The sequence below is a fragment of the Poecilia latipinna genome, unplaced genomic scaffold, assembly GCF_001443285.1.
Source record: "Poecilia latipinna isolate Pla-1442-1.1 unplaced genomic scaffold, P_latipinna-1.0 Scaffold258, whole genome shotgun sequence".
Taxonomy (NCBI): domain Eukaryota; kingdom Metazoa; phylum Chordata; class Actinopteri; order Cyprinodontiformes; family Poeciliidae; genus Poecilia; species Poecilia latipinna.
In genome coordinates, this window is record NW_015112874.1 from 127,342 (window position 1) to 146,178 (window position 18,837).

The window sequence follows — 18,837 nt, forward strand, 5'->3', positions numbered from 1 at the left end:
TTGCAGCAGGGATTTCATGTGATTAAATGTTAGATGAAGAGCTTAAGTTTAATTCAGCTAAATAATTTCAATTGTGTCTTTCGCCGTGTTTATTTTTCTTTTACAGAGATTGTATGAAGTCAGACAGATTTTTTATTTGTTGGATTAGATGTGCCAATGAATAAATATCGGATGAAAAGAGGATTAAATAAGTAAATTGTGAGTCTCGCCATATTTTCCCACAAAAGTTAATACAAACCCATGTTTGACTGTGAATGTGCTAATTATCCTCTTGCAGAGGTAGTTCAGCCATGGAAGATTATCAGGTAATTAAGAATATCCATTGAATTTATGAAAAAAAAAATAAGTATGTGTTGAAAAAAATCTCTTCTTTTTAAGTCTACATTAAAGTTACGAGAATTATGAACTCAAAAGGAGAAGACGTCAGGGAAAGCCTCATCCATCTCTGGAAGGAGAAGGAGAAATTATTTAGTTTCAGCATTAGGAAAAGACAGGTTAGGTTAGGTTAATTTATTTTCATTATTTGAATGCTCTTTGCTGCTGAATTAGACTGTACTAGCTCCTGCTACATTTTTACTAATTAAAGAAGTATATCAAATTGCTTATTTAATTTGCCATTATTTTGTCTACACAATTATTGTGTTGCTGCAATCTTGAGTTCTTCAACTGTAGTAAAATAGTCTTAGTGGATAGATCACAAATTTATCGGGGCATTTATGAGCCTTAAGCCGTTTAAACAACGCCTCTGAGTCACTAAAACATACTTGGATCAGAATCAAGAGCCAGTTGTAATTGGGGGAAAGTGGTTGTTTTAATGAGTGTCATCTGTGAAACTGCAAGCCCAGCTGAGTCATGGAAAGAAGAGGGTTGGGACACTCAGTTTATCCACTCAAGTTTTCACAGATAAACCAGCTAAACAGATTCTGTTTTAATCCAGAATAGGATAATACCCAAAAGGCAGGAAACACATTCTGTGTTCGAAGCTAGATTAAACAGAGTTTAATCATTGTTTTTTTTTGTTTGTTTTTTTTGTGCTATTTCAGGTAGAATCAGAGAATATATCTTGAAAGGTTCATTGGAAACAAACATAACCTTATCTTTTTTGCTTGTTTTCTCAACTTTATCCCAGAATACAACATATATGGGAAGGTTTTCGGATCAAAGTCGCATTGTACGTCTTGGTAGCAGTGTCAGAATGTGAAATCCAATCACATTCACGACATAAACTAATTGCTGTAGTGCTTGTTTAGAACAATATCAAGACCAGTTTCCTCTCCGTACAGTTGCTTTGTTCAGTACCTTGGTGTGATTTTTGTACTAACATCCACACAATGAAACCTCATCGAGGGAGGAAACAAACCAGAGTTCATATTAAACGGACTAAATTTTCACACTAAAGTGTGAAAATGCCCTAAGGGATTCGTAATATGTTAAGCTTAAGATAGATTTTTAAAGTAAAGTCTTTCAACATCTTATTTTCTCACAGTCACTTTCTCTTTTTCAGCTTCCTCACTTCATCAACAGCTCTCTGCCAGCACATGACCGTATGACCGCCATGCAGATCGACAACTACTTCCGTCAGGAGCTCATCTACAAACGCAATGAGCGAATGGCTCGACGCGTCTCTGCACTGCTGCAGAAGAATCCCAACCAGACTTTCTTTTTCGCTTTCGGAGCAGGTATAGCATGTCCTTATACAACATCTGGAGTTTGTATTAATGCCGATTGTTAATTGTCAAGTAATGGCCACATTAAAACTGCTGTTCTGTAATTTGCTGGTTATGGGTTGTTCCTCTTGCAGCCAAACTCACAAAGCCATAATTGCACCAAGACCGGTCAGACTCTCTTTTTGCATTCAGTGACGTCTTTCCAAGCACATTGTTTTGCAGCTAGGAGGGTGTGTTTGCATGTAATTGTGAAGAATCGACAGGAGGTTTATTGTGGTCTGGAACAATTTCGGTTAGTGTTGCTGTCTAGTCATGTTTAACAAATTTCCCGTTATTTGTAATTTCAAGTTAAACTGGAGAAAATGCAGTGTTCAATTGGTCCCAGGTCTTTGGCATGCAAAGCTGATGTTTAGAAATTCAAAAGTACGTGGACACACGCTTGCACACAGAAGTCCTGTTTACAACCATCTCCCACCTTAGAAATGAAGACACCATTAGCTTGTTTGTTTCAATTAGCATTCCTAGCAAATGCTGGTTAGGAAAGTATGTGTGTTTATGTGAATCAATAGGTAAACAGGTGGTGTTCCTGTTTACTGTCCAACTGTGCATCTCTGTTTTCGATTCTGTTAAAGGGTAGCACTTCCTCTGGGCCGTGCAGACATGGGTGTACCAACATGTGAGTGCCTACAGTGTGTGCCACAGCGTATTATTACCGCAGAATGCCTGGTTCCTTCCTTTGGGTTTGTTGCTCCCAGTTCTTTTTGTGATTTTTGGACTGTTGCACGATCCAGCTGCTAAGTGTGTGTCGTCACAGACGTAACTAAACACTTCAAGTACGCATTAGGCTTGTACTTTGGGTGTAACAGGAGGATGGATGGAAGTAATATCACATAAATGTGCGTTATGTGAATAAATAAAGAAACGCACTATATTTATGAAACAACTAATTGTCAATTGGTAGTCTGGAGACTGATTTAGTTTATAACTAAAAGGTCTTTGAAACTTAGGGTTAAGAAATATAGAGTGAATCTGAAGTATTTTGCAAGTTGTTAAAATGAATTATTTGAATTGAAAATGATACTGGTTTGGGTGGAATGTGACTGGATGAATTACAAATGAAACAAATGTTGTTATTTTGTGTTTCAGATAAAGCTAGGCCCAAAACCATTCATTCTTCTGGCAGATTTAAACTTGAAATGGTTTTTGTTCTCCCAAGAAGGTTGTTTCTAATAACGTGAGTAGATAGCGGGGAAATCAGGGAGAAGTGACGAGAGGAATAGGCGAGTACACCAGTTTAGTCAAATGGCGTTTTGACTAAAGTCAAAAGGGTTGGAGACAGCTTTTTATTTCTCTTTCTCACTGTTTGCGTTTTAATGAGGTTTTTTTAAATCTCTTTCTCACATGCTGTTTTTATTTTAATTATGTAAAGCACTTTGAAATGCCTTGCTGCTGAAATGTGCTATACAAATAAAATTTGATTGATTGATTGAGTAATGACTGACAATGAAGTGCTTAAATACCAGGAGGTAGAACCCTGGAACAAAGAAACTGGGCTGATTGCTGACGGGTTGCAGGTATGATTGACGGAAGCGAAGCAGACAGAGCGAGACAGTAATGGCACAGGGAGGAGAGGGAGAATATACGGGGGATCATGAAATTATTCTAACACTAAAGAATAACTACACTGAAGAAACAAAGAAACTGGCGTAGCAAAAATAACTATAAAAACTAGAAACACTAAGAAGTACTGAACTTAAAGAAAACAGGAACAAGATCTAACTAAAATATAAAAAAGTAACACAAAATAATAATAAACTATAATGAAATCAAGCTACCAAAACAACTCAACAAACCAGGAACCAACATAGGAAACATAAAATGAAACTAGAAAGATGTAACCCAAAGTGAACCAAAAACTAGTCTAAAATAAAAGTTCCATTTTTATTTTAGACTAGGCTTGTTTTTTTCTAAGAAGCGTCCTGCTGTCATGCATGATTCCTACAAAATGTGGCTTAAATTAAAGCTGAGAAAATTGCTGATGTTTTGATATGTAAAATATGTAAATTCCTGGGATATTAATCTATAAATAGTTTGTTTTTTTGTCAAGAAATTGCAAGCGAGGACTAAGAAAATGTCTCTTTTATGCTGGTAGGTTTAATTTTACATAATTGCTTTTATTAAAATTAGTTTGTTAAAATTAAACAAGCCATAGTCCCTATACTTTATGTCAATATTTCATCCTATTTGATGATTGTTATGAATATCACCATATTCTACAAACAAGGCAATTAGTCCAGTTTTTGTCATTTATTAGAGGGTTTAAAAATGACAGTGGCTGCAGTGCGGCACAGCAAAAAGAAAAAAAAAACTGATGTGCAGGTGTTAACAACTTTAAACCACTTGTATTCTGCTTTTCTTCGTTCTCTGTGTCGGCTTTACTCTACACGCAGACCTGTTGCCACGGCAACACCTCCGCTAACCCGCAGAGCAGAGGATAATATATTGACCAGAATGCCCTGCGCTACAGTTAGCTTTCTGCTTTTGGAGCGATCGCCGGTCCTCTTGCATTCACAAACCGTGCAGGAGTTCACTTCAGCCGAAATGAGACCAGAGTTTGCTTTTTTTTTTGGGTCCGCATCAAAGTCGATTGCACATTCATACTTCCCCAGATGAACCAGACCTTCTGGACAAGTGAACTGGAATTCGATTAAAGCAGACTCTACATGGCTGGTGTGAATTCACCCTAAGATTCAGACCCTTCCGCAGATTTACTGTCAGATTAATCAGAAAATAATATTTTAATGAATTCTGTTTAAATCTAAATAACGTTGAACTTTACCAAGTTCCTTTAGGTTTTTGTCGTTTCCCTTGCTTCTTTTTTTGTATGTTTGTCGTTAGGTTGAATAACATCAAAAATGATTGTTTGGGTCTTCAGATGACAACATTTTCACATTACCAGTTCGACTCTTGCATATTGTGCGTGTTTTAAACAGTTCAGTAAGTTTTCAGTTAAAAGTTTTCTTCCTCAGCAAGGCCCTAGACTTTGAGACGTTTTCCATTTTGAGCACACTGGAAAACTACAGTGCATCCAGCCGCATGCTTTAGAGGTGAACGTGTGTGTTGGGTCGCCTGCAGGTTGCAGGCACTACATGCGACAAGACTGACAGCTAGTGTGAAGTGATAGGAACCATTACATTACGCTACGCCTGCTGAGTGAGCTCACACACGTGTGCTTACACACATGCAAACACAAAGCGGTACATTCAAAGGTGTAAAACACAGTGCTGCTCACATTTGAGTGTGTATTTCCTGATATGCACAGTTGCTCTAATATCCATGCAACAACGTGAAATTTGTGTTTGACTTATAACAGTTGGGGGGAAAACAATCTGATTAATGTAATTTGAGGAAATGCTTACTAATGAGTTTATGTGATATTACGACATCATGTGACAAAAAGATATTCACATATAAGCAAATAATTTATCACATAAAACCTTTACACATCTACAGAAATCAAAGCTACAAGTACTGCAAAAAAAAAAATAAATAAATAAATAAATAAAAGTAGAGTTTAAATTCCACATATGACCACATTTTATAACTCTTGGAAAATGAAACTTGTTAAAAACAACAAAAAGCAAGTTGTTTTCAACAAGTTTCAAGTTTTAAGTCAAAACAGATAAAAATCATCAGAAATCTTTCCCACATTTTAATCACAAATCACTTCCTCTCTCCAACGTCTCTTTTCTTCCAGTTCAGATTGCTGACACACATCTTTATGGTCTTGTAAATGTCCCTACTGGTCCCAGTTTCCCACTGGCCATGGCCAGCAGTGAAATTGTATCATCCAGTGATGCCAGTTTGTATTATGTGACAACCCAGACTTCCTAGAATCTGACCTCTCCTTCGACATTTTTGGACCTTGTTCTTAGAGCAGCGATGGTTGCCGTTATATTTTAAATACCTTTCCTCTAATAATTTCACAACAGAGAACATTCTAAGTAACAAAGGGATATAAAGAGGTGAGGCTTTGGGAGGGTTAAGGTTATCCAGACTTTAAAATAAATAGAGCCGAGGGAGACGGATAACAGGCGTTTTCAGGGCAAACGTGAGCGAAGAATAATGGTGATCATATAAAATTAAATCTTTATAGTAGGATCTCGGATCACGTTAGATGGAATGTGTGTTTACCTCAGAACAAAGCTTTATAGGGAGCTTTATGGCTGACTTTAAAATAGTCATAATATGGATATTTTTTATTGTAGATGTGTTTCCAGGTGTGGACTTCCAAGTTTCTGGTTACTACTTTATTTTTCAGTACATTTCTGCATTACTTCCATATTGAATGGGCCGTGTATTGGCGGTCGCTTTCAGCCACTAACTTTACAAGATGGAGAGCTGAAGAAAACCAGGTATTTTAAAAATACAGATTTAAGGTCAAAGTTCTGAAAGTTACCAAGCTGTAGCAGCTCGAATGGAGGAACTTTTTCTATAACTACTAAAGATATGTACCACGTCCATAAAGTGATTCAAGCAGGTACAACTCTTCTCAGCACCTTGCATTCTGCTCTTTCTTGTACTTTGGAGAAATCTACATTTTCTTCTTAGGTTAGAGCTTAACACAATATGCATGGTTTTGTTGTAGAGGTCATTTCAACAATATTAATAACTGAAATAAAAACGCTACAAACATCATCAAAGTCTATTTGACTCCATTCAGAAGACGGCAATCCTTTGAAGAACGTTGCATAATATGTGTTATAAAAACATTTAATATTCCTTTGGGATCAACACAGTTTTTTTTTTGAATTTCCGATTCAGACTAACTTTATTTTGGTAAATTTGACAACATTACACAAAATGTAGACGAAAATAAATACTACTTAAACCAATAATTTATCAGAAAAAGAACGAAAAACATCCACTGTCCATATACATACATAATACACACATTTATATTTAAGTACATACTCACATTACATATATACATGGTTACATAATGCATATATACATTTACATAAAAACATAAACTTTATAATAGCTTTATAACTTTACATTTTAAGGCTCTTTCAAAGCCCACCAAAAAAATCTTTGAGATCGTTTCACGGTTTCACACCGATAACTGAAACACATTTAAACCGTACTTTACTTTTCTCTTTAGCATATTCAAATATTAACAAGCCTCAGAAATTATATTTCTCTTTCTTAACTTAAATAATTTCTGAAATCCAAAAGGAAGACTTTTGTTCTATGCTTTATTATGCATTATTTCAAGCATTTTTATTTGTACAATATCTTTTAGTTTTAACATATTACTTAGAAACCATATATTAGTTGGTCCATAATATCTCATTGTATTAGTAAGCCTAATAGCATATTTGTATGTAAATATTTATTTTATTTCAATTTCTCCATATTTCTGAACAATATGGCAAATAGGGCATAACCGAGGACTAGTATATAATATTTTAGACAATCCTGCAATGGTTTTAGTTGGTAATTTTGAATTTCAATTTAATAGGAAATCGTGTTGAGAGTGCGGTGCAGTTTTAGTTTTGCTACATTTTGGTTCGCTGTAACCCAAGCCACAAATGAAATAGTTATTGTTTTCCGGTCAAGTTAATTGGCCCAAAATCAAATGAGCACATATTTATATTAGAGCATTTATCAATGTCTGTCAGTGAAAAACAGTCAAAGATTTTTATAGAGCTCAGTTGCTTTATATGAGTTTGTGCTCAACATAAAACATCAGTTAATGGCGAATAAACTCAAAGCTTAACACTAATTTTCTAATAAGCCAAATTAAAGGAAAGGAACCCCTACTTTTGCAAAAAAATAAAAATAAAAAAACTAATGAGCAGTTACTGAGTTCAAGCTATTAACAGCAACAGTGATTAATACAGAAATTCTGCTTCTTTCCTTTGGGCTGTTTTGCTCCCGAAGCTTTTTGTGGGTTTTGGACCGGAGTTCTGTTACTCCATCCAGCAGCTAATTTTGTGTTCTGATTAAACTTCACATTCTAAGTATGCCTGCTTTGCTTGTGATGGTGGAATAAATATATTAAGTAAAATTTGTGAATCTGTGGGCATTCTTACCAGTGAGGGTGTTATAAAATGTGTTTTGAGACAAAAATGTGACAAAACACTTTGAAGATTTATTTTTACAAAAGAGATCAATTAAACATGACTTTTCAATATAAGACACGAAAGAAAGAAAGCCCTAAAGTGACATATTTTCAACTTTTTTTTTTTAATTCTGTCTCAAATAGCTCTGTATTCTTTACGCAGCATACAAAAGCTTCATGTCTCATTGTTACGCATGTTCAAAAGGTGCTGTTTTCATGCTTTTAGAGAAGGTGTTGAAGTTGGAGTTTTGTGAGTAATTGTAGCCGGATATAAAATTAATTTGTTTCATTTCAGGATTTTTGATTTTTGTCAGTCTTTCATGTCATCTTTTGAGCGTCTCGATCAAACTCTGATTTTCTTTTTTCCTTTTTAAACTTTGGCTGTTTTTTTTCCACAAATTTACAAACATTGATTTTAACAGATGGAACAGTGTTCTTTCTGCCAATATCTAGGAAATTACAAAAAAAACACTAAAAATAAATGGGAGTTTAAGGCTTTTTGTTACTTGCAGCTTATTATAGTAGCACACTTTGTTCCCATTTGTTTTGCTGAATGTGTGGAAAACGACAAGCAATGTTGAATTGTATTTTAGACCCAACCAGGCGATTCCTTAAAAAGCTGGATATGCAGCAAATTATGGTACAGTATACAACCAGAATGCATTGTTTTGATGATGTCCAATTCATTCAAAGTTGGTGCATTTCATGTCTCATGTCTCATGTCTAGATAAACAGCTTTCTTCTTACTTATAAATTGCTTGTAAAATTAGTTTGCAAGTTGAATTTTTATTCTAATCTACAGAATAAAAAAATTGTACAATATAGAAATGTGTCTAAGAAATGTTGAAAGGGCTTTGGTTTCACTTCGCTGTCATTATTAAATGGAAAGGGACAATTTGGAAGTCAATAGCCACTTTTGGTTCATTTAAAAAAAAATTGAGTTACTTGACGCAGGATCTGGCAGCACATCTTCTACTAGTAAAGGCGGTGCAGAATGGAAAACTCTGGGTAACATGCAGCTTTTGAGGAAAGGAAAAAGCCAAGACACACTGGCAACAAACATGACAATGATGTAGGACGTTGGTGTCCCGGTCCAGTCCTTATGGGCCGGTGTCCTGCCAGTTTTAGATGCGTCTCTGCTCCAACGAAGCTGGTTCAGAGGGTTCAACTACCTTGTTAGAATGCCAGAGTTCTGCTAGGCTTGCTAATGAACTATCATTTGTTTCAGGTTTGTTGAATCAAACTAAGACATGCAGGATTCTGGCCTTTAAAGACTAACTTTGGACACCACTGATATAGGAACCACTCAAAGGTCTTTACGCTAGAGTAACAGTCGCCCAATTCCACTCATTCACAATAAGCAGAACAGTGGGAGGAGAAATCTGGAATCAAAACCCCAATTTTCAGATTGCAAGACTCCTCTTACTAAGCCACATTGACGGCAACATACCAGGAGTCTCTCTTGGGGTGAAATTTTATGAACTACTTGGCCTTTTGTCAACGACTTTAATTGACATTTTACATATGTGATTATCCACAAATTGACAACAACACTGGTTAAAAAGGAAAATTCCATAGTTAAACTTAACTAAAATGTAATATGTCACACGCTTAGGCAAATAAATGTGAGGTTAAATTCTGCAGACTAAGACAAACGGTAGTGTAGTGCTGGTGGTAAAAAATAAAAAGCTCCTCAAATGTGCATGTCACACTGTCTGCAATACTGGTAGCTAAGTCCTGCTTGTCTCTACAAATCAGATGCTTGTTAGGATGAGAAAACTATTACACTAAACCCCGCTACCTGTGGTCGCTTGAATGAGCTAAAAGTAACAGATGTATCTAAAGTTCTCAATCAATTCAAATGTGGACATACTAAACTAGCAGGCAACATCAAGTTTTATCAAACAATAACTAACTCAGAGGCAAGTGCCCAACTTCCTGCAGCGTTTTGTGTGGATGTTGGGCTTTCACAGGCTACATGTTCTAATGAAACACCCTCGCTGACTGATACTTGTAGCTTGTTTAAGAAGCACCACGGTTTGAAAATTGAAAGAGGTAGCTCAGTTCATCAGAACTCCGACCGCACCTCTTAACATTTTTGTAATTCACGTTACTGGACTCTAAGTGCTTCATTACACACAAAATCCGCTTGTAATTTTATATAATGTTATATCACAAGCAACCACTCACTACCAAGGCAAATTGCAGCCAACCATCACAGTACTTTTATTCACCGATATGGAGCAGCCTGAAAATCTTCTTGAATATTGTCTTGTTAGAATATCGCTATGCATTTACCAAGCTGATCTTAATCAGACATTTATTTAAGCTTTTCCATGCTCCTCCTCTGTTTATTGGCCTTTGTCTCCTCCAAGTCTCTAAGTGCTGCACAGCACTCCAAGTCCAAACGCTGTGGTCACCACTGTTCACTCTTAGGATCATGTAATGGGGGCTAATCGGGATAATCCGCTACAGCATGACGAAGCGTTCAAAAGCCCAAATAAATGCATCACACTTTCCTCCTGGATAAACTGTCACAACATTACCACATAATAACAGTTAAATCTGTAGCTTACAAACTTTTTCTAAAAGCTCAATGAGCACTTTTCTTTGTTCATTATAACCCTCAGTTGTATATGTCTGTGTGTTCTCAGTTCATTGGATCACAAAAACAAAACAAAACAACAAAAAAAAATACTAATAATCTGTAATCTTACCCAAACGCACATGTGAATTATCTGTGCTAAAGAGTGGAGCACTTCAAGGGCAAACGTTGTGTTGTTGCAGTTCCACGATGTTCTTCATCGGGTTTTCATTTGCCACTTCCCTGGCTGCTGCAGCCCGTCCTTATTGAAAACATCCCCTGGAATTTCCTGACGGTGCACTTACACACAAGTGGCCGAGTATGTTCCAGCCGAAAAGGAAAAGTCATATGATCCGCAGATATTTATCGGCAAAATAGTAGTAGCAACTGTCAAAAGTGTAGCCCTTTTTGTTTGGAAGTCTGGGATTTTAGAGTTATTCTCTCTCTCTTTTTTTTTTAATTTTTTTTATTTTCCAGCCAATGATAGTAAATTGTACAGACAGCATGGGTCCATGTGTTTTAGGTCCCTTTGTGGCATTGTGGTGTCGAGGTGATGAGTTGGGGAGAGAGCCTGCCTGCAGAGCATGTCACTCTCTGACTCTTCCCCTCTCAGACCATATTTGCCTTTTCAGCCCTTTTCCGCATCTGTTTGTCTGCCGTTGTGTCTCAGCCTTCACTTCAGTCTGTCTGCAGCAAAACTCGGCTTTCTTCTCGTCTATCAGTGTCTGTCTCATGTCTGCTTTCTTAATCCTTCACATCTGTGTCTTTTTCATCACTAAAGATGTCACCATCCCCTTATCTTGTCCACCTCTGTCTTGACTTCATGTAGTCTTAACTTTCACATAGCTGGTGGTCAGGCAGTGCAAATTATTGTAGTGATTTTCTTATTACAGTTTGGTCCCAACACATACGCTGAACGAATATAAACGCGACATTTTTGTTCCCATTTTTTGCGAGCTGAACTGATAGATTTTCCACGTGCACAAAATAGCAATTTCTCCCAAATATTGTTCACACATCTGTCTAAATCTGTGATGGTGAGCTGCAGCTTAAAGCTCAGTGACTTCATTTCTTAAGTGATGTGTTTGGAATGTGAATCTTTTGAACAAATTGGTTTGGACATGTGGTCAAGGTGTGACACTCGTGTTTTCCATCAACATGTTCTGCTCTCTTTGAAGTAGTGTGGAAATAGCAAACTTTAAAAAAAATGAAATATAAAAAGCTTCCCAAGGCTTTTTACGTGAAAAAAGGAAATGCCTTTTGGGAATAAGACGTGATATTACAAGTTCTGGCAGACACACGCATGACAAGTCTTCTACTTTTGTCTTCCTTAGGGGGCGACATCTGGATGTGTTCTTTGGTTTCCAAAAAAACTAGATATGCATGTTAAATAACTCCGTATCAGAAACTTGAGGGAAGCCTTGAATTGCTTTAGGACAATAAAGTATCGTGATTTGTGATTGCATCATCAGTATATTATGCACACTGGGCTGTCGGGAGATCTAGTGTTTCTCTAAACACCAACATGTTTTAAGGAATTTTGTCAGAATGACTTCGCTGCACTTTTGTGTTAATGGAGAAACAACTTACCGTTATCTGCCGTCATTCATGGCCATGCTAACTAGTGTTAGCATTCACGGCAGAATCTCATATAGAGAACTACCAGGAGTCTAGCAGAAAGCAAGAGGTAGGGTGAATGCAGTGCATATAAGGAGTAATTGACAGCACTAACACAATCCCCCTAGCTCTCATAGTTTTTTTTCTGACTGAGCGGTGTATTTCCTGCAGATAGTTAGCGAGGAGGCAGAGGAGTTTGATCTATTCACAGATTCTCTTATTTTGATTAAACTGCAGGTTGAAGAATAGTGTTTGGAAATAGCCCATGATTTAAAATTTGCAAATAAAATCTAGAACTTTGGATTCATTTGTAATTTGTGTCTTTTTATTCTGATGACCGAAAATACATTTTAGTGGCATTTCCCAAGTCTTCTAATTGCTAGACAGATTCCTCTTGTGTTCACTTCAAACCAGCAGATCCCAGACCAAACATAAGTTGCCGCCTCCGCTACGTTTGAGCTCAGATCTTGTGCATTTTCAGAAATGTAAGCATTTGGGTTTTGTGTATTTTGGTAACTCTTTGCTGCACTGATTAGATTTGTCTCTGTAATTAAATCAGTACAGCTCATTAGGTTGTTCAAAGATTTCACGCTTCATTGGGAAGTGAAAGTACATGTTATTGCCCAGCAAATTTGACGCAACATTAAACACACGGTGGTCGCTTCGGGCTCTTTTCTAGTCCTTAAAAGGATCTAAATGCTCTCAGCAGAAACTACATCTGCTGCAACAGGGACCTGTTCCTTAACTGCATCCACCTGTTGTCCCAGGTGTAAATCAGATCCTGATTAAAGGGCAGGAATAAAATCCAGGCAGTCTGCAGGCTGTGAGAAACGGCTAATGTGATACACTGGTTTTAACCAGGACCTATACAATTTGAAGGAAAAAAGGGGTGGGGGGAACCCCCACATACTTATATTTGGTTAAATTCACAGTCACATACCTGAACACTTGCAAACAGAAATATGTTTGTGAAATTAAGGCCCGCATTTGATTTCTAATTAAAATAATTACAGAGGAAAAAGGCAGTAATAAGTGGAAAAAGGAAAAGAAAACAGAGGAAGGGTGTCACATGTTCTTTCATTGTTTATTTCCTATTAAATGCTATATTTAGACCAACTTAAAGGTCAAATGAAGGAAAAATCTAAAAAAATATATATATTTTTTTATTCATACATAGAATTTCTTGATCAAAATTCCCGACCAGGAGCACTGAGGGTTGTGTTGTTGGACCACAAAGATGTCATGCATCACTTTGCCTCCTTCAAGCGCTCTGAAGAAAAATTTGTGTAGATGTCAAATTTTAATTTTAATATTCGGAGTTCCACTTTTTAACTTTTTCTTTTCTGTTTCCTTTTGAACTCCTTTTCTAAACTCTCCGTGTGACAGACGTACGTTCCAGATGGAAGCAGCAAGTTCAGTCTAAATATTTAAACGCAGTGGAATCCCAAGTCCCCAACAATGAGGGACTGAGCCGTTCCGCCAGGTTTTGTTTTTACAGAGACCGACGTCAAGACCACCACATGTTACTGTTTTATGTCCCAGGACGTGATCCCTGAAGCTCTCCTGATCCGTCTTTGACCAGAACTTCAACCAGACCATGCACATGTATGCTCCATCAATGCTTGTCACTCATAAACCCTCACCACGGCGCAATGAGACAGACTTACGCCTTGCCGCATGGAGAGGAAATGAAGTCATTACCGAGATGAGGAATGGGTGACAGAAGGCCGGTGGTGAATGGGGCTGTTTGGCAAATACCCATTTATACACTTAAAGAAATCCGGCACGATCCTGAAATGTGGATTATAGTTCTTTAGACTCACACTTGATGTGAAAGGCATCAGAACTATGGGGGCAGTTGTTTCTGCAGCTCTGCTCGGTTAATAGAAAAGCTGATGTGTGATTTATAGAAGGAGTCCAGTGCTGTTAAACAGTACGTGGAAGTTCACTGCAAGGCACAGGAGTGCTGGGCTTATTAAAATCTTTGTTGCATTACTCATGGGTTCTGCAAAGGAAAACGTGGGGGTACTGCACATGGGTTAGTCATAAAGAAACTTTCTCATACAACACAAACAGGTGTACAAGTTATTGACTGCCTCTAACAGCGAGGTTAGCACATTTGCGGTTTCAGGCACAAAACCGTCATGACTGAGATCAAGTCTTTTCCAAACAAAAGAGACATGCATTCGAATAAGTATATTTTGAGCAAGCTTTAGATATTAATTGTAATGATTCATATTATACTGCACTTACATTAATACTGGGTAAATAATGGAAAATTTAGGAATATATTTTTAAAGAATCATGTAAGATAATTTTGTTTTTATGCTCTCTGACAAAGTGTTTTCCCCTTGTCAGATATTTTTCATATATATATATATATATATATATATATATATATATATATATATATATATATATATATATATATATATATATATTGTTCTAACATTATATTCTAATCATGACTCATCCAAAATGTTGCTGGGCATACATACATTTTGGATACACCATCTACTGAGGCCAGTCCTGGAGCAGAAACCATCAACCCTGTGATTATGGTGAAAGTATTCTGCTGCCTAAATCATAATCTCTGAAATATTAAATTTCTCAGTGTTTCTAATAAAAGGTTATAGATTTACAAAGGTAAACAAAATAAGAGACGCAGTGTGGAACAAAACTGTTTACCATATGTCTTCAAGAAATGTGCAGATTCTTATTTTATTCATTTATTTATTTATTTATTTATTTTTTGTATATATGCCGACTTAAAATGTTTAAGTTTTTCACCTAGTTTGACCAGCTGGAAAGAAGTCTTGAAACTTGACTGAAATCTGAAATTCACATTTTATGCAATGAAACAGCATTGCTACTCATCACATCATGTCATCCCATTAAATGCACAGTTTAATTAATTTATCATGCTTCCATGGTAGAAAATTAAATGAAACCAAATGGATTTCAAATTGATTTAATAAGCTAAATTTGTGATTTTAGATAGTCGCCTCCTGTACCTGTAATTATTTGCTTGAATTAAAAAGAAAAAAGACAACAGCTAAAATGTAACCTTGACTTTATTGCACAATTAAAGCTTTACTCTTCTTGTCCTTTGACAGGAACAACGATAAGCTAAAGTAAACCTCACCAAATGAAACAGATGCAAGGCCACGTTGTAGGATCTGACCTCCAGCGGGACATCGGGGAGACGGGTCAAATAGTTTGCTTTAGTGAGAGAAACAATTTCAATTTTTGAAGGAAAGTCTTACAACAAATGGCCAAAGCTTATGTAATGTCTTTTTTTGGAAATGTCATACTCCCTTACCGTCTGTTTTGAATTCGCACACGTCCTCACACTACACTTTTGCTATTTATATACTGGTTCTCTATTATATTCTACATCTTCACCAAAAACAAAAGGAAGGGCTAGAAACCAAACCTCCAAACATCCAGTTGGCTTAAAACCACTCTCAGCCATAGCCACTATGGAGAAGTACATATAATCAAACATTGGAGAAAAAAGTCACTATATTGAGCTGATCTACTCGATAAAACAAACTTAGAAAAAAGAAAAAAAAAAAGACCGAAGTGGCTGAAATGTCACTGAAGGCAGTGAAAAGAGCCTCAACTGGCTACAGTTTGACTTCAGAGACTTGTAAATTATATTTGCAAAGGCTTTGATACTCCTCTGGTGATTCATGGTGGTCCAATACATTTGATGTATTTATTTTACTACCTCTTTAACACCTACATACACATTGGGAAACAGAAATTAGAGGAATTTTCCCCTCATCATCTCTGTCTGGACATAGATGAGACACATTTTCAAATAACTCTAAAGAGGTGCAAACCCACGTCAAGTCTTTAGGAACGTTTTCCTCTCAGTTCACTGTACTTGTCTCCTTTTTTCTGTTCTCAGTTTTGTCTTCCTTTAAATCTGCCAAGAAAAGAGAACTCGCGTTTGTTTGAGCCATGATATAGTAATGGTACCAAACATGTACTTTTAGTGTGGTGAATGGTTCCCACTATTGCATTTTTCTCTTAGTTTATGATCGGACTATATCTGTACTGTTTACAGTCTTTTTTTCTCATTTTATTTTATTTTTTATCCCATATAACTCTACTGTAATAATTCTGCTAGGCCTGTACCCTGTTTTTCTCTCTTACTCTGCTATTTGTTTGTGCAATTTTCATGTGAGGTGGTCTGTGTGCAAGCCTTGTGGGATTTTCTAAACCAACCCGACATATCAGTTGCTTCAGTGTTTACATGGTCTAATTGCAAACACATTTGCTTTGTGAAAAACAGCAAAATACACATCATTCTCATCCTGTTTTCTTCACACTTGGATGAACCTCAGATGACTAATTCTTTTATTTCATTTTTTTTTTCATTTGCTCTTTCTTCTATTCTCTCCGCTGTTGCTTTGTAGTCCCACCTGCACATTTGAAAAGGAAATGTTCGCAAGGGCGATGAAGTGACTGAACAACAGATAAGCATGGAGATAGAGGCTATGTTTACACAAGACCGCTGTCTGGAAACCGCCGGTATTTTCGGATGTTTATTGGGAAAAGTTCCACATTTAGACAAAGACTGCAAAGACTCCTCGAGTCCTCTTTTGTCATGTCAGGCCACTTTAAGGCTTCTTCAAAACATGCATGTGCTTCCATGTCACTACACCAAAAAGCTTCACTCCGAGACCTGATTTCAAAAAGTGTTGGGGTCAGAAACACTGATCACTGCAGACGTGTAAACATGTGACCTAATCACTACAAAAATGTTATGGTTTCACTGAAGATCTGCTCCTTGTAAACAGGCTATTGACTTGCTTGGAGTTGCAGTATAAAAATGTAGCCAAAGCCAAGTACACATGGGAATTAAAATAGCAATCTTCAGTGGAGTGTTGTGAAATATTTACCAACAACTTGAATGGAAACTGAAAAAAATATATACATTACAATGCTGGAGCTTTTAATGCATTGTGCAGCTTTGCTGTACCAGCTGAAGAAAATCTTACTCAGCATATTGCTCCCAACATCTGATTTATACTTTACATAGACTGATATGTTTTGACAGGTTTGCAGTTTTACCGTATTGTTTTCACTTCCTGATGCCTGTTGACCTTTGCGCTGTGGGATTCTCAAAATCTGGAATATTCTCCTGTAATGTAATCATATGATAAACCTTTCTACAACTTCATCAACAACCTGTTTGCTGCGTTCCTTGGACTTCTTGAGTCCCGTTTATTTACATTCACTTAGAAAGCTCTTAGGCCTTTACAAAACAGCTGGAGTTGTAGTAGGATTAAATTCCACAGACTTTTACACACAGAGTTTATCTTATAATTAGGGGATCCTCTAAAGACAATTCATGAGTTCAAATCCAGCAATTGAACTAATTTTTCTAGAGGGGTATTAGAGTTGAATACAAATGCAGGCAGACTGAAATGAGTAAAAACAGGAGATTGAAAATCCTGCATTCTAGTACTTCTACTTGAAAACGATGTGCTGCTTCATGTTGGTGTGTCACAGAACATCACAATAAAATAAATCAGAGTTTGCGGTTGTGGCAAAATGTGAAAAAGCTTAACTGGTAAGAACACTGTGCAATTACAGGATTGACAACAGCAAATAGTTTTTCAGAGAAATACGTCTGGAACACCAGACATAATGACACTGGCCTCGGTCAAGAAATACTTCCAGTCACAGCACACGGATGAAGTGTGCTAGACCACCAATGTAAGTTCGGATCAAGATGGAAAGGTTTTTAAACTGAGGAGTCACTGGGTCATTAACTCTGTTCCCTGGAGCGGCAGATAAGAAAAGCCTTGGTTTAAGTGGCATGCAATGCAAAAAAGACATAATTGCACCTTTATAACCAAATATTTTTTAAGCAAACATGAAGTATATGTGCTGAAATAGTGATGACAGCAAATTGGCAGGAAAAATCAGGTTGAGTGATATGTGAAAGAGGTTGTAAGTGGTTTGTTGCCGCAATCTGCCTTATGCAGCGCCGCAGCTTACTGGAAAGATTAACCACCATGATGATGCTGATGAGGATACAGTAAACGATGTCTGGTCCAGCAGTTCATAGGGCATGAACCTACAAGCCTGCCATTTGCAGACCAACATCACGTACAAACTACTAAAACTGTTGGAAAAACAGACCCTCGGCACACGAGAGAGATCTGCACCGTGTACTATATCCAAAAATCACAATCACATTTACAAGGGGAGAGATGTTATGAAACAGTATTTACAGAATCACTGTTCTCTATGGAAATAAAGGCAAACCATAATATAATATTGGGTTATTCTGGGATATATATATATATATATATATATATATATATAAACACACAATAAGGCTTAAAATAAATGGTAAAGAGCCTGATCTTATTTGATCATTTCTAATATTTTAAACCGCAATGCAGTTTCAGAGTTTCCGTTCTGATAAGATGTGCCAAGTTGCTTTCTGTACGTATATATGCAAATAGTAAATTATGAAAGTTAACACCAGCTGACACTCAGTCCACATACTTTTTTTTGTTTTGTTTTGTTTTTTGATACAAGCATAATCTTTTCATGTTTTGGCCCCAAACAAAGTGATCTTGTCTATATATATAGTATTTATGAGCTTCGTGAAAACAAATGTCGATGTATTTTTAGCCTGTTCGGCGTTCTTCTTCGATTCCCAGTTCAAATTATCTGAACCCCTGGCAGTTTTAGATTTAAGGCAAAACTGATTCCACCAACAGGTTTGTTTCTGACAGGAAATTAGACGGGCATCTCCTGCTGCTGCTTCTCATACTGGTGGCCTTTGGTTTGGTTTGGTTTGGTTTGGTTTG

At 36.8% G+C, this 18,837-nt stretch overlaps 1 protein-coding gene across 1 annotated transcript in view; it reads left to right on the top strand.

Moving 5' to 3' along the window:
* The window catches only part of trabd2b (TraB domain containing 2B), a 93,680-nt gene that overhangs the window by 55,185 nt on the left and 19,658 nt on the right, over positions 1–18,837 (top strand). Inside the window, exon 4 of the mRNA XM_015033138.1 lies at positions 1,505–1,679. Within this exon, the coding sequence (XP_014888624.1) occupies positions 1,505–1,679 (175 nt within the window). The remainder of the gene's footprint in view (positions 1–1,504; positions 1,680–18,837) is intronic.